General features: G+C 38.3%; 4 protein-coding genes across 5 annotated transcripts; 3 read left to right on the top strand and 1 right to left on the bottom strand.

Annotated features, from left to right (window-relative positions):
* On the top strand, positions 485 to 3,121 carry LOC18769346 (2-alkenal reductase (NADP(+)-dependent); the record flags this gene model as incomplete). The annotated part of the gene is made up of 5 exons (XM_007202270.2): positions 485 to 832; positions 990 to 1,167; positions 1,562 to 1,728; positions 2,132 to 2,214; positions 2,508 to 3,121. Coding segments are annotated over 5 exons (1,155 nt in total), but the record flags the coding sequence as incomplete, so codon positions are not given.
* LOC18769053 (2-alkenal reductase (NADP(+)-dependent)) lies at positions 3,801 to 5,526 on the top strand. Its single transcript, XM_007202205.2, has 5 exons — positions 3,801 to 4,161; positions 4,246 to 4,432; positions 4,517 to 4,683; positions 4,779 to 4,861; positions 4,978 to 5,526. The coding sequence occupies exons 1-5, from the start codon at positions 3,910 to 3,912 to the stop codon at positions 5,354 to 5,356; spliced, it is 1,068 nt and encodes a 355-aa protein (XP_007202267.1). The 5' UTR covers positions 3,801 to 3,909; the 3' UTR covers positions 5,357 to 5,526.
* LOC18769654 (acetolactate synthase small subunit 2, chloroplastic) lies at positions 6,260 to 11,214 on the bottom strand. 2 transcript variants are annotated; one of them, XM_007201903.2, is made up of 12 exons: positions 10,700 to 11,214; positions 10,362 to 10,575; positions 10,099 to 10,182; positions 9,944 to 10,012; positions 9,782 to 9,865; positions 9,505 to 9,657; positions 9,045 to 9,131; positions 8,390 to 8,494; positions 8,042 to 8,164; positions 7,217 to 7,369; positions 6,808 to 6,873; positions 6,260 to 6,607 (listed from the first exon to the last, which is right to left on the bottom strand). In XM_007201903.2, the coding sequence occupies exons 1-12, from the start codon at positions 10,960 to 10,962 to the stop codon at positions 6,524 to 6,526; spliced, it is 1,485 nt and encodes a 494-aa protein (XP_007201965.1). In that variant the 5' UTR covers positions 10,963 to 11,214; the 3' UTR covers positions 6,260 to 6,523. The 2 variants fall into 2 exon arrangements, with proteins under 2 accessions (XP_007201965.1, XP_020423649.1); XM_020568060.1 differs by having other exon boundaries at positions 6,262 to 6,607; positions 10,362 to 10,578; positions 10,700 to 11,012.
* Positions 11,138 to 12,612, top strand: LOC18771152 (60S ribosomal protein L2, mitochondrial). Its single transcript, XM_007202544.2, has 2 exons — positions 11,138 to 11,313; positions 11,856 to 12,612. The coding sequence occupies exons 1-2, from the start codon at positions 11,205 to 11,207 to the stop codon at positions 12,341 to 12,343; spliced, it is 597 nt and encodes a 198-aa protein (XP_007202606.1). The 5' UTR covers positions 11,138 to 11,204; the 3' UTR covers positions 12,344 to 12,612.

Below are 15,368 nucleotides of genomic sequence, written 5' to 3'. Positions count from 1 at the left end.
TTGCCCTAGCTTGCCCTTGCCTTAGACTTTGCCTTAAGGGGTGGAGTTCGATAGACTCGAAATCGGCAAAGTCGAAATGTAATGGATTATTCACACGTGTCATACGCACACGTCACACAGACACAAAATCATCGAGCAGACCCGTTGACATTGCTCGTATCAATTGGCACGCATACAACTTTGTAGACCCATTTACATTAGTGTATCTAATTTAAACTTTTAATGATTTTTATAGAGTTTAAAAATTTGAAGGTATTTAATTTAGATTTTTTAAAAGTATATAAAAGTCTAGTGGTATTCAATTATAATTTTTAAAAAATATTTAAAAATTTGGTGATATTCAAAAAAGTTAATGACTTTTAAAAAATTTATTAAATAAATAACTTTTTTATATTTTTAAGGCTAATTATTAAAAGCACTTTTATCAATTCTATGAAACTAATTAAAAATTTATAATCTCTATAAAAATCACTCATTTAAAAAAAATCTTTATAAATATGAATCGGATACATTCCTTAGAGAGAGAGAAGCCGCAGCAGAAGTTATTGGTAAAAGCTCAAGCAAATTGCAAATTGCAAGTTTCATAGGAGCAGCAGAGGAAGTGATCATGAGGAACAAGCAGGTGATCCTGAGAGACACAGTCTCCGGCTTCCCCAAAGAATCTGACATGCTAGTGACCACTGGCAGTACAGAGCTGAAGCTTCCAGAAGGTTCTTCGAGTGGTGCGGTTTTGGTGAAGAACCTCTACTTGTCCTGCGATCCATATATGAGGGGCCGTATGACCAAGCGCCATCCCGGCGACAGTTATGTCAACTCGTTCAACCCCGGTTCGGTCAGTCTCTTCAACCTCGGTTCGGGATGATTTAATGATCTAAAACCAAAACCCTCTTCCTCTTGTATCTAAATATCTCTGCTTTATGCTAATCCTTTTCAATTTAAGATTTCTCTACTTTTAATGATTACACATTGATATATTGAATCTCTCGCAGCCTTTAACTGGATATGGAGTGGCTAAAGTTCTGGAATCTGGCGATCCCAAGTTTAAGCAAGGCGACTTCGTTTGGGGAATTACCGGGTGGGAGGAATATAGTGTCATCACTGCAACAGAGGCCCTGTTTAAGATTCACAACACCGATGTCCCTCTCTCTTATTATACTGGAATTCTGGGTATGCTGCTATTGCTATTTCCCCCCACTGTCAATTTTAAAAGTTCTCTTTTTGAAAATAGCTTCTGCTACAAGTAGCTAGCTTTCTGAAATCTATAATATTAGGTTGATACTTGATTATTGTGAGTGTAAGTACACCAAAGCTCGTGAGGGCCTAATCCCTCGAATGACATTGGTACATAATTTCAAATTTTGTATGATTGTCATGCAGTAATTTACCTGCCTGGATCTGTAGCACCATTTTCTGCTTGAACGTGATCACAAAATAATCCATCCTAATAGATTTAAACCATTGTGAAATGTACTTTTCAGATGTATATGCAAGGCTTAATTTGTAATGCAAGATATGTCCTGCTTGATGCCCAAGGCTCATCTAATGTATTCTTTTTATATAGGTATGCCTGGAATAACTGCTTATGCTGGTTTTTATGAGGTTTGCTCTCCTAAGAAAGGAGAGACAGTCTACGTTTCAGCAGCATCTGGAGCAGTAGGTCAACTAGTTGGGCAATTTGCAAAGTTGTTGGGTTGCTATGTTGTTGGGAGTGCTGGAAGCAAAGAAAAGGTGAGTCGTTGCAATTTAGTGGTCAATGCGGACTAGCATATTAGTTGGCAATTCATAGCTGTGATTCAGATTGATTTTGTTTTAGAAACATGTACGTATATTGATGTTTGCCAAATTCTCAACCTGAAAATGTTAGTTAAAAAATAATAACATACTTGGAAAATAGAAGAGAAAATCTTGTTCCTCAGTACAAATATTGGGGACCAGTCACTCATCAAGTGTGTTAAACTCGTTTAGTTTTATTTTTCAACATGCTGCACTCAATTGATATTCATCCGATGGTCAATGACTCTGATAGTGTCATTCTACAGCGTTCACTATTACACTGGAACTTTTTACACTTTTCTTTCCTTTTCTTTTTGTAATATATATATATATATATATATTGTTTCTGTCACTTAAGGTTGATTTGCTGAAGAACAAGTTTGGATTTGATGAGGCTTTCAATTATAAAGAAGAACCTAACTTGGTTGCTGCTTTAAAAAGGTGAGCCTTATATAAATGTATTGCATCAGAATCGAGATTTTATTTGAAGCTTTGCCTATGTCCGATAACGAGGAGGGGTTTCCTTGTCTATAATTTTCATCTGTTGGAGCTATATATACTGAGTTTCTCATGTCTTGGTGGTACGACCCCTCCTTGAAAGGTATAAAATGAACAAAGCAAAATAAATAAGGAGAGGCCTCCAGTATGTGCGGCTGTTGCTCCTCTTCCTATATTCCATAATATTGGTGTAAAATAAAGAAGGAAAGGTCTAAATGTATGATTTTTCTTAACAGATATTTTCCTGAAGGCATCGATATATACTTTGAAAATGTTGGGGGAAAGATGCTTGATGCAGTGCTACTGAACATGAGGATCCATGGCCGAATAGCAGTTTGTGGGATGATCTCACAGTACAACCTTGAGCAACCAGAAGGTGTACATAATTTAACGTCTGTGATCTCTAAACAGCTCCGTATGGAAGGTTTTGTGGCTCCCAGTTACTATCATCTTTACGGGAAGTTTCTTGAAATGGTTGTGCCAGCCATAAATGAAGGGAAGATAACGTACGTTGAAGATGTAGTTGAAGGCCTTGAGAGCGCTCCAGCAGCTCTGGTTGGGCTCTTTGCCGGCCGCAATGTAGGAAAGCAGGTTGTTGTAGTTTCCCGAGAATGATTGAACCAACTCTATACCTCTGAACCTTTTAGCTATATGGTGGTGTTATCTATTGTAAATGCAACTTATGCATTGAAATTAAACTGAAGCTTGTACTGGTTTGTGACAAGAATTGCTCTTGTACGTCATTCTGTTGACGAGAACTGTGTCTCCTTTATAAATGTTGTTTCAATCATATATGCAAAGAGTTGTAATTTCCTTTAGTATGACAAAGTTTGGGTCGATTATTCTCCTCTACTCCGTATCATTGTCACTTGTGGGCTGTCATTGGAATTTGGAAGGTATCCATCCTTAACAATACCAAGAACAACATATACATATAATACATCTTTCTCTGGCAAGGATGCCCTTATGTTAAATTTTTTAATTTGAGAAAAGAAAAACTCGAAGCTGTCTATATTTTAGATCATTCTTTAAAAGAAATTTATTGGAACTAAAACACTTGAATATAATATGCAGATCTCAGAATAATCTAGTGCCACCAACCAAAAAATTATTTAAATTAAAAAAGAAAAAACTCAGGAGGCGTACTGAAGTGTTTTCTTCTGTCATTAGTAGGCAAAGACAAACAGGAAGAAGGATTAGTGCATCTAGTTTACAAGGACGGCAATGTGCCAATGACTAACAATAAAGGAGCAAACATTCACATTCAGCGATTGGATTTGATGATGATGTATGTACCCACGTCATCATTGGACTGAATTTCTTGTTTTATTTTTAGCTGACGACGTAGGCGCCGACGTCGTCCATATGACTAAAGATTCGGCGAAGTCGAAACTGGTGTGGATGAATGGATGATGTTTCGGCACGTGTGGTCGTACGCACACAAACAGTGAGAGAGAAGAGTCTTGGTTTCAGACCAGACGAGATCACTAGAACCGCACAAACAAACAAGACTTACAGCAAACACTCTCTATAAAAACTCCTTCAAAATTCAAATGAAGAAGCAGCAGCTACATTCATAATTCATTATTGGCAACTCATTCTGTCTGCATTCATAATAGTCAAGCAATTAATAAATCAATGGCGAGTGAGGATGGAGTGATCAAGATCATCAGGAACAAGCAGGTGATTCTGAGGGACTACGTGTCTGGCTTCCCCAAAGAATCCGACATGCAAGTAGTGAACAGCGGCACTATAAAGTTGAAGCTTCCGGAAGGTTGTGAGGGGGTTTTGGTGAAGAACTTCTACTTGTCGTGCGATCCTTATATGAGGAGACGCATGACCAAGTACGATCCTGGCGCCCGTTATGTCGACTCCTTCAACCCCGGTTCGGTCAGTCTCTCTGCTCTGCTTTTCTCTGCTTTTTTATAACACATGACATCAGATCTGTCTGACTGAGATGGTTGGCTGTGGCAGCCTATAAGCGGATATGGAGTGGGTAAAGTGTTGGAATCCGGAGATCCCAAGTTTAAGGAAGGCGACTTGGTTTGGGGAACTACCGGGTGGGAAGAATACAGTCTCATCACTGGCACTGCAACTCAGTCTTTGTTTAAGATTCACAACACCCACGACGTCCCTCTCTCTTACTATACTGGAATTCTTGGTATATTATTATTATGCTAATGATGCTATAGGCTATAGCTGCCGCTGCTTCTTTCATCTCATGTAGTTGCTTTTTTATGTATAGGTATGCCTGGAATGACTGCTTATGCTGGTTTTTATGAGGTTTGCTCTCCTAAGAAGGGAGAGACAGTGTTCGTTTCAGCAGCATCTGGAGCAGTAGGTCAGCTTGTTGGCCAGTTTGCAAAGCTCTCTGGTTGCTATGTTGTTGGTAGTGCTGGAACCAAACAAAAGGTCACTAGTCCTTCCTTAGCTTATCTGCTTAGCCGCTTTCTCTTTTATTCAACAATTCTCTGCCTATAATTATAATACTATTTCTGTGAGTTAAGGTTGATTTGCTGAAGAACAAGTTTGGTTTTGACGAGGCTTTCAACTATAAAGACGAACCTGACCTTGATGCAGCTTTGAAAAGGTGAGTATCACATTAATTTAGTGCTTGTTGCTCCTCTTCCTGTATATATGTATATATATATTCCATTACTTTGGTGTAAAATAAACTTCTAAAAAATGAATGATCTTTGTTAACAGGTACTTCCCTGAAGGAATCGATATATACTTTGACAATGTTGGGGGAAAGATGCTTGATGCAGTGCTACTAAACATGAAGATGAATGGCCGAATTGCAGCTTGTGGGATGATCTCACAGTACAACCTGGAGCAGCCTGAAGGTGTACACAATTTAATGTCTCTGATCATGAAACAGGTCCACTTGAAGGGCTTCCTGGTTTTCAATTACTATCACCTTTATGGAAAGTTTCTTGAAACGGTTCTGCCTGCCATAAAAGAAGGGAAGATAACCTACGTGGAAGATGTAGCTGAAGGCCTTGAGGGCGCTCCAGCAGCTCTGATCGGGCTCTTTGCAGGCAACAATGTCGGAAAGCAGGTGGTTGTAGTTTCCCGAGAGTGACTTTCATTTCATCACACTTGGGTTGGGATATCTAAACCTGTTGCTTGCTAGCTACATGGCAAAATTAAGATTATTGTAAAGTGTAATTTGAGGCATATAATTACATTATGCATTTGGTTTGTACAATTTTTTGTAAGCTTGTTTAAAGGGGGTGCGCTGTTGCTCCCTCTTTTTTTTTTCTCTTAATAAATAGTATAGCCGCGCGGCTATACCGGCTACACTCGGCTCTTTTTCTAAAAAAATAAGTAGTTTAGCCAGGCGGCTATACTTGGGTCCTTTTTTAAAAAAACATTATAGTAAGGCCGCCCGGCTATACTTGGGTCATTTTTTAAATTAATAGTACAGCCGAGCGGCAGTACTTGGTGCCTTTTGTTTTTAAATAATAGTATAGCCGGGCGGCTAGACTTCTGCTTTTTTTTTAAATTATTAGTATAGCCGCCCGGCTATACCCGGAATTTTTTTTAATAACAAATAGTATAGCCAACCGGCTGTACGGGGCTCCGTTTGTTTTTAAATAATAGTAGAGCCGCGCAGCGATACTTGGGTTATTTTTTCCAAATTAACAGTATCACCGCCTAGCTATACTTGGTTTTTAAAAAAAAATGAATAGTATCACATGCGGCTGTACTTGGTGCCTTTTGTTTTTAAATAATAGTAGGCTATACTTGAATCTTTTTTTAAAAAATTAATAGTATAGCTGCCCGGCGATACCCGGGTTATTTTTTTAAAAATAAATAGTATAGCCGCCGGGCTATACCTGGATTATTTTTTTTCAATTAATAGTATAGCCGCGCGGCTATACGTGGTTTTTTTTGTTTTTGTTTTTTCTCTTTTCCCCCTCTTTTTGGTCAAAAAATTTTATTTTAAATAAACAGCATAGCATTCAAACTTCTCAGGTCGCAATGTTGGAAAACATTAAACAGGTGCTCGTAGGTTCTCCTGAATCACTGGCTCTGCTGTACACATACATCTCCATACCACAAAGCTCGTTGGAAAAAAAAACAAAAAAAAACAAAGATTACCCAGGTGTGGATCTTCTTCCGAGCTTGTTTATTGTAATGCAAAGAAACAAGTTCCGTTGAGACTATATATTATGAAATTAAATAAATAAATAAACTTGCACACATTTATAACTCAAGTTTCCTAATCAAAATCTGCCAACTACAACTACAGAGGAAAAGAGTATCCACGGAGGTGTTTGGAATCCACACCTGACTCACGCACCAGCGCAATTCGTCCAGTGCGTGCCACCTGCAAAACACACAAACATTACCAGAATTATTCATACATCAAAGCAAGAATCAAACAAAACAAACAGCCAAAAACTAACCAAGAACTCATCGAAAAAGGTGGGAAAACAAACATTCCAGGTAGTAGTGAAAGCCAAGACTCATAATGCAACCCAACCTTATCAAAAAAATTCGAAAGTCTACTAAGTTCGCAGGACAGACCTCACAAATGCCATAGGGCTCTAACAACCTCTGCAGTGCAACCATCTTGTTCAGGTCTCCCGTAAGCTGAACAAAAGCAAATTGATCAATATGATCAGCACCAAGTTACCAACAAACAAAAATAAATCTTATTGAAGAAACCAAGAACATGAGAAGGCCACAACCCAATTTAGAGATTAACGGTTGGACTTCATGCCTCATTAACCCTACCACTTGAAGTAAAGCAACTGTGGCAGAATGAGATTTGGCTCTAACAATGTAAAATGGCCCCTTACCTTACCCCACCCCACAGACACCATCTTGAGGTAATACATAGCATGTCTATTCTCTTTAACACATGCAATTCATGTTGGGTCATGGCATGTCAGGTGTATTCCCCTAATTGTATATATGAAAAGGGCATATTCACCTCAAGGGTTATTGTGTGGTCAGAGACGTCAACAGCCTTGGCCCTAAAAATGTTGCCAATATCAAGCACATCTCTTCGAGCAACAGCATTTGCAGCAATTTTTATCAACATCAATTCCCGCTCAGCAAATGGCAAGTTGGTAAGATCTTGAACCTGAAAAGTCATCCGCCATCAACAAAGTTACAATTTGCAGAAATCTGTTAGGTTCACAACTTACATCAAGGACTGTATTCTTAACAGAAACAGACTTACGATAATATTAGTCTTGTGGATGCTGAACTTATGAAACATAAAAAATAAAAAATAATTCCTTAACAAGAGCACAAGGAAGAAAGGTCCAAAACTATTACTCTCAGGAAGTTAAGGGTGCAAAGAAGTTATGAAGTCAAGATGAGATATCTGAGTGCTGGACTGCTGGGTATGGATCCTCCCCCACCCTTTTATACCTTTCTCTTTCTATGCTGGGTTTGGATCCTTTATTTCTTTTCTCCTCTCTTATATCCAAGATCGATTTATTAAGTTGCAGGGAGACAACAACAGACTGGTAATACTTCATGCTCCTTGGCTTTCAACCATCATTTACAAATAACAATGACTTCGAAAGAAGGGGAGGTTACAATCAGGTGATTCAGGTCAAAACATCAATACAAGAACAAGAATATGCGGTGCAGAGCACACAACTCATGCATATACAAAATTTGCATTAACCAAGTAGCATTAAATTTACTCATTGCATTCATCACAATTCATAAGAGATGAGAACGAATCAATTTTACTTTAACATATTAAACAAATGCATTCTTTGTAATAGTTAAACATTCTCACATCATGAATATCGGCAAGTTTATAAAGCTGCTGCACCAACTTGCTAATTGATTCGTCTGTACCAGGAACAACAGTAGTAATGCGAGAGAGCCCCTCAACTTCTGCATGGCCAACAGCTAAACTCTGGAAACGAGAAACCAGCTCAATTATAACAAATGCCTAAAACTTCTACCTCAACAGAAGACAAAGGAGGAAATAACAGCAGAAGGAAACCAAATTTCTCAATTTAATATCTGATATTTCCAAAGGATTCTTAAGTCTAAAATTCGACCAAGACTTGATTAACTATTCCAGGTCTAAAAATAAAGATGGTGTATTAGAAGATAACAATGGTCAGAAGAAATATACCTGAATGTTATAACCCCTTCGAGCAAAAACGCCGGTAACAATGTAAAGAACCCCAGGAACATCATTCACAAGCATGGATAAAGTGTGTGATCGAAGTCCACTAGTCTGAAACAAGTAGCTTAAGAAAAAATAAATCAACAACTATGAGGAAATTTTAGGGAAATAAACATATAAGATCTTAATTTCATAAAAAGCCTTTAGTGATGAGCTGTTCTCAGAGAAAACTATTATGCACGAGTCAGAAGTTCCGTCCATGTATTCACCATACAACATATTCAGGGACCACATCCTAGTGCTAAATTGGTAAACCCAACTATCTGTCTAAATCTAGTTGGTTCAGTTTTTGCAATGACACACCACGCTTAAAAAATAAACTTAATGTCTGTGGAATATATTTGGTTCCACTATCAGTTCAATATCAGACTGGCAATCACTCATTATCTAGTTTCCTTTTCAAATGTAAATCACATCAGTCTCTGATACGAAGTGAAGATAACAACTCATTAATCACTTGTTTCTATTAAACTCCCTATATCAGCTTCCAACTACATATATTTGAACACAACTCATTGATTGTGATATGGTATATGACTTGCATCCCATTAAAAGAGAGAAAAACCAAAAAATCAATCTTATCAATAATAAGATTACTTACATCTTCGTCATTGAGAACACCCCAGTGAGCATCAAGAACTTGATTGACAGTAAAGGTATCAGATGGCTCCACGGGATAAACATCACCCTTCATGAACAAATATATAGATCAATCTATGAGTCAATAATGATTTTCCATCACATAAAAAAGGATAGAATACATCACTGTTTCAAGATAAAAGTGGAATGATTGCATTCAAGGATGGCTCTTTCATAAGATTTAAATGGGCTACCGAGGAACTTTCACAATGAATCTTGCATAATGAAAGACCTTATGATTAAACAGTTCTATTTATTATGAAGTACAAGTTTAAAAAAAGACTCAAAAAGTCCCCATTTATTAATAATTCCAATCTGTCTCAATCTCAAAATTGAAAGATGCACATGAAACAAAAAAAAACAGAGTAAAATAGATGCTTTTGATGCGGGCTAAATAAATGCAAGGCTGAAGAAGTAAATACCCCCGAAGATATATCAGATTCAGCATTAGCTAATCTGTTTTCATCCCCCACAAGAGCATCAACAGGAACTGTTCTCTCAAGATCTGGATATGAAGCTGCTGAATATCGCCAAAATGGAGCAGATGCACCCAGCTTTTCCCTCCTCAAGGCAATCTACAGGCAAGAACAAGTAAACATATTGACACATGAAATACATCATTAAAAGACTATTAATATGAGATGCTAGAAGGAGAAGAAAAACGACTAGAATTCCATTGATGCTCTATTAATTTGACACCTTTCCGGTTCTTGCAACTTCTTTGATCCCGAACTTGCTAAAATTTCGTTGCAGAGCAACCATCTTCCCAGGATCTCCTGTCACCTAGATGATTAAAAAAACTAAGTAACTTGGTAAAATCAATGTATACATGCTCTCATCGAAAGGCCTACCAATCATTACCTCGATGGTTACTGAGTGTTCTGAGATATCCACAATTTTTGCTCTAAAGATATTCACTAACCACTTTATCTGGGAAATAGAAACAAAACAAAAAACCTTGAGGAAACAAGCTATGTTGAATACCAAATTTATAGCAGGGATGGCTCTGTAACTACCTCAGCACGGTAACTTGGATCGGCATTAACTTTTATAAGCATTAGTTCACGTTCTACCTGCGGCTCATTGGAGAGATCTTCAACCTACCCATCACATTGTAAAATATTTATATAAAAAAACTGAAAAATCAGTAAGGAAAACAAATAAATGCAGAGTAATCAACAACTCAAAAAAAAAAAACATTGGTTAATTGTAAGAGGTTCATCAATGAATGATAAAGAAGAATTATAAAATCTTCAATGATTTGGCTTAAGAATATTACCTTGAGAACATTGACAAGCTTGTTAAGTTGCTCAATCACTTGGCGTAACACCGTTTCGGTTCCAGAGACAACTATAGTGAAGAGTGCTTTGTCCTTATTTAGACCCACAGCCAACGACTCGATGTTGTAACCCCTCCTCGCAAACACCCCTGCTATCCGATTTATCATTCCACTTTCATCCCCAACGAATACTGAAATCGCGTGCCTTCTTACCCTGCTTCATTCATTGTAACTTGTAAGTAATTTAATCTAATCAAAGAATAAATCAACCAATCGAATCGAATGAATGATCATTAATTATTAATCTAATCTAATTAATTATAGAATTGCATGCATACTTGGAGCGGCTGGCCAAAGGAGAAGAGCCGTTTGAAGAGAAGGCTTTATCTGCGATTTTCTCGTCGAAGCTTCTAGCAGAGACGGCGAGTTGCTGCTTATTGCGATCATAGCTGTGGCTTATTGATCTCCAAGTACCACCTGAACCCGTCGAAGGAAACGCTAGAGAATCAGAGAACCCTAAGGCTAGAGGAGGATGCTCCGACGAAAACGAAGACAGTTTCGGAGAGGGATGAGCTGAAGAAATGGTCGCCGCCAATGCCATTGAGAAAGAGAGACAGAGAAATGGGAATGAAATAAAAGAGCTGTTACTAGCTTAGCTTACCACCACTTCCCAATAACGACGCCCGCTGTTTCTAGTAAATTAGATTGACGATAATACCCTTGGGTAGCCAAGTCAGCTTTCTCGTTGTACTTCAGTATCTTCGTTGGTCCCACTAAGAACTTGGCTGGTGAGTGACGTGGTACAAGGAAGTAACTGAGAAAGAAAACCCTAGAAGCGGTCGAATGGCTGTGTGGAGAGCTCGAGCGGCTTCATCGACCTTGTTCAACAGGCTCCTCGGCGGCCACTTCAACGCCATCAGCACCACCACTGCCTGTCGCACTCTCTCCACCGGTATTTCGACATATTTCCTCATTACATCTACCTTAACCAGAAAAAGAATTGTTGTTGTATATATATTTTTTATTATCGTACCGTTGGAAAAATCGTATGCAGCTGAATTTAAATTAGCTGATATATAATATTTATATATAGGTTGCTTGTGCTTTAAACACATTGAGGATGAGATTTAAGCCAAATTGCTGTTTGATTGCTCTGAAATGTAGGGCAAAGAAAAATGAGGTTTTCAATTTTCACTGTTGCTTTTTTGGGGAACTATGAGTGGGCAAAAACTGTGATTTTTGCTGCTTTATTAAGCTCACTCAAAAATTGTTTTTATGCCTGAATATGTTCACTTGTTGGACAAGGAGCACCCAATTTGACTATAAGTGTTGTTGTTGCTTGCTTTTGTACAAAGTGGAAATGTCTGCTGACTCTACTCCAGCCCTTGAGTTAATTTGACCAAGTGGAGATTTTAAGTGAATTCTTGAACAAAGCTACATTTTCATTACCTTCTTGCTGCCAAAATGAATCTTACTGTTAAGATATTTCCACAGATGTGGGTGGGACAAGTAATCAGTTTTTTCACTATGATATCAATTCACAATTCGGAAGGTGCATGCCGCTTGCTGATATGCATATTCATGCCAAAATACACAGCATCGAGGTGCACCCAGGACAAGGCAGCAAGTTAGTTCGAGCACCAGGTACTTGCGCAAAGATTTTGAAAGAACCCACTTCAAGGTGTCTAGTGAGACTGCCTTCGGGTGTTGAAAAGTGGATTGATTCTAAGTGCCAGGCCACGATTGGTACGGTCCCCAGTGAAGGAAATAAGCCTAAGAAGCTCTACAAGGCTGGGCAGAGCCGGTGGTTAGGCCGCAGACCGACTGTTCGAGGAGTGGCAATGAATCCAGTAGATCATCCTCATGGTGGTGGTGAGGGTAAGAGCAAGAGTAGTGGTTCTCGTGGGAAAGGTTCTCGAACACCTTGGGGCAAGCCTACAAAGGGTGGCTACAAGACTGGTCCCAACAAGCGTAGAAAATAGTGTTGTATCATTCTCCTTGCTTTGGTTTGACACTGCTGTGGAATTTAGCTTTTTGATGAGTTCAGATAGCAATAAAAGTCGCACTTAGAAGTTTAACTCGTCATAAAATATTCAAGGTTCATATAACTTTTTCCCTTGTCAAGTTTCTCAAAGTGTTTGTTTTTGGATGACGCTGTGTAAGTTGCTTATTAGTTTCAACTGTGACTATCTTTTGGATACATGCATTTCTTTCTTTAAGTATTTGGTATCAAGTATGTTTGGTGTTGATTAACTGAATCAATTTGAGCTTGCATTTGCTACAATTTACCATGGTTCAGAGTTGATCATGGACATGATATTCGTACTTCTTTCTCTCGTATCTGGTTTTGCAAAATCTTATTATGTATGATATAGGAAATTGATGATAAAATTGGATGTTGATGTTCAACATAATATTTTGCTGCAGATTCGAGGTGGGAAATGGGAATAGGGTCAGGTTTTGGGAGGATAGTTGAGTTAGGGAGGGGTTGTTGAAGGACTCTTTTCCGCGCTTGTTTGCGCTGTCTTCAAAGCATTCCTTAAGCATTGACTGTTTTGTTGATTCTCAGGTTTTTCCTCATAATTGGGATTTTGGGTTTAGGAGAAATCTGAATGAAAGGGAGACTGCCGAGGTGATTAAGTTGCTGGAAATTCTGGAAGGATTCAGATTGTGTGCTTCTAAAAGGGATAGGAGAAGGTGGGATCTTGAAGTGTTGGGTTATTTCACTTGCAAGTCCTTTCAGTCCTTTTTGCGCAACAAGGGGAGGGTTGTGACCTTTCCTCCTTTCTCTCTTGTGTGGAAGGCCAAATCTCCCCCTGAGGTCAAAGTCTTTGTTTGGTTGGTGGCGCTTGGGAAAGTTAACACTTCGGATCTTGTCCAAAGGAAAAGACCTTTTATGTATCTGTCTCCTCATTGGTGTGTGTTATGTAAGCATTGTGAGGAGAGTGTGGACCACCTTTTCTTACATTGCCCTTTTTCCTTAAGTCTTGGGGGGCTCTTGTGGAGGGAGGTTGGGACTTTTGGGTGATTCCGAAAGGGTGCTCTGATTTCCTTTGTTCTGACTTTGTGGTTTGGGGATCGGGGAAGCGTGCTTCTACCTTATGGGGCTGTTTGGTCCACTCGGTTTTCTGGAACATTTGGATGGAGCGTAATAGGAGAATTTTTGAAGACTATAAGGGAGTGGGAGTGAGTGATCTGTGGGATAGAGTTTAAGTACTGGGCAGCTTTGTGGGCTTCTGTTACAAAAGATTTTAAAGATTACACTTCTTCCACTATTATGAGGGATATGGCAGCTGCGGTTATTTGAGGGTTGGGGGTTGTGTTGTTCTGTGGTTTTTCGGTTTTGTTCCTCCTTGTTAGTTTGGGAGGGGTTGGTGTTGTTTGTGTTCTTCGGTGGTGGTTGCCTTATCCACCTCTGTGTTCTTTTGCTTAATAAATTACGTTTCTTCTATAAAAAAACATGATATTTTGTTTTATTTTTCTGTTTTTAACTTTCTAATATGCATAAATCTTGTTGTCAGAGAAATCAGAGATGTTTTTAGTTTAGTTTGCTTTTAGAAGTAACAGGTACGTACGCATCAAGATATGTGACGGGTTTGGAAATCATTGGCCTTGTTTGAATTTTTTGATGGGGGTTGTAGTGAAGGGACTCTGTGATGAAAAACGCTTTGACTCGATCAGCTAGAATGGAAATTCACCTTATTTGATTTGATCTCACTCATGGTGGTGAAAGTAAGTTTAACTGTGCTGTGTCTCCTATAGTAACGTTCCCTAAGTTTACCTGTGCTGCCTACCCACACTGAGGAGATTATATACACAGTTAGTTGTCATTGTTTGGTAATGTTCTCTCACACCCATGAAGACACTTGAAATTGGATATCATCTTTGTCTAATCAAATAAGGTTTAATTAATTGGCTTGAATGGTAGTGTGGTTGTTTGGAATATAAAAATGGCATTTGAGTATGAGTGGTGGAACTTGTTGGTGTGGTAACATGAAATTATGCCACGTACCTTATATATATGGATTTATTTTATATAGTTAAGACTGTCTTCTACTTATTAATACTGGAGACTGATCTTTTCTATTCTAATTTTGCCTTTTATTCATTATTATTAGTATTACTTTTTATGATTAATTAATAATTGATATGGTTGCTTTCCAAAGGTGGGTCTCCGAGCAGTCAATCGATCAACCATCAAATTCATTCATCTTAATAATAAGTAATCAGGATTCAGGATTCAGAATTCAGAATTAGGCAGGCACTAAAATCCTAAAATATAAGACGTTGAACATGGTTAGATTAGGACGAGATATGGTTGGATTTTCTTCCGTTTGGTTTGGTGGATAGCGATAACATAGAATAACATTTCTTTTTCCTTTTTTGTTTTTAATTTTTGGTGGTGGAATAAGAATTGATGGAATTGTCACGGAAGCGGATTGGACTGAGTCGAGTCTCAATAATTGCTCAATCGTGTTATTAGGTTTGATTAATTATATATTCACATTAAAAAGAAAGTAGATGAGAGGGAAGAAAGTTTGGAATCAAAATAAAGTGGATGAGACCAAAAAAAAAAAGGCAACTTTAAAGATTGTTGTAATCCATTTTCGGACTGATTGTTTCATGAATCATGTGGATCTGGATGGATGGATGGATGGATGGATGGTTGGATGGATGATGGTCTCAACAATGTGTATGTATGTATTATGTTGATGATGATAAGTGACAGCTTGGTTCAACTTGTGTGCAATTAATCCAAGGTTTGAACTTGTCGGTCAGATCCATTGACCTACAAATTACAATACAAGTGGACAACTGATGATCGACTCATGGCATTCATTCAGCTCCAGGTCCAGGTCCAGCTCCACTTTAATAATAAAGGGGCGATATTTTATTCACTCCCATCATCCCATCCCAATACACTCAACAAACAAACATGTCTGTAACCGAAAAAACAAAACAAACAAACAAACATGTCAAAATCCCTTTCAATACACACTTGTAAGT

Source organism: Prunus persica, chromosome G7 (genome assembly GCF_000346465.2).
Source record: "Prunus persica cultivar Lovell chromosome G7, Prunus_persica_NCBIv2, whole genome shotgun sequence".
NCBI lineage: Eukaryota > Viridiplantae > Streptophyta > Magnoliopsida > Rosales > Rosaceae > Prunus > Prunus persica.
Note: the sequence above shows the minus strand (reverse complement) of the source record. Positions and strands in the feature narration are given on the sequence as shown.

Excerpts from the sequence above, each read along its gene's own strand:
- LOC18769053 (XM_007202205.2), top strand. The coding sequence starts at position 3,910 with ATGGCGAGTGAGGATGGAGTGATCAAGATCATCAGGAACAAGCAGGTG. Across the intron at positions 4,684-4,778 it reads GTGCTGGAACCAAACAAAAG|GTTGATTTGCTGAAGAACAA; the intron begins GTCACTAGTCCT and ends CTGTGAGTTAAG. Across the intron at positions 4,862-4,977 it reads CTTGATGCAGCTTTGAAAAG|GTACTTCCCTGAAGGAATCG; the intron begins GTGAGTATCACA and ends CTTTGTTAACAG.
- LOC18769654 (XM_020568060.1), bottom strand. The coding sequence starts at position 10,962 with ATGGCATTGGCGGCGACCATTTCTTCAGCTCATCCCTCTCCGAAACTG. Across the intron at positions 8,495-9,044 it reads GTGTTCTCAATGACGAAGAT|ACTAGTGGACTTCGATCACA; the intron begins GTAAGTAATCTT and ends TACTTGTTTCAG. Across the intron at positions 8,165-8,389 it reads GAAGGGGTTATAACATTCAG|AGTTTAGCTGTTGGCCATGC; the intron begins GTATATTTCTTC and ends TCTCGTTTCCAG.
- LOC18771152 (XM_007202544.2), top strand. The coding sequence starts at position 11,205 with ATGGCTGTGTGGAGAGCTCGAGCGGCTTCATCGACCTTGTTCAACAGG. Across the intron at positions 11,314-11,855 it reads CTGTCGCACTCTCTCCACCG|ATGTGGGTGGGACAAGTAAT; the intron begins GTATTTCGACAT and ends ATATTTCCACAG.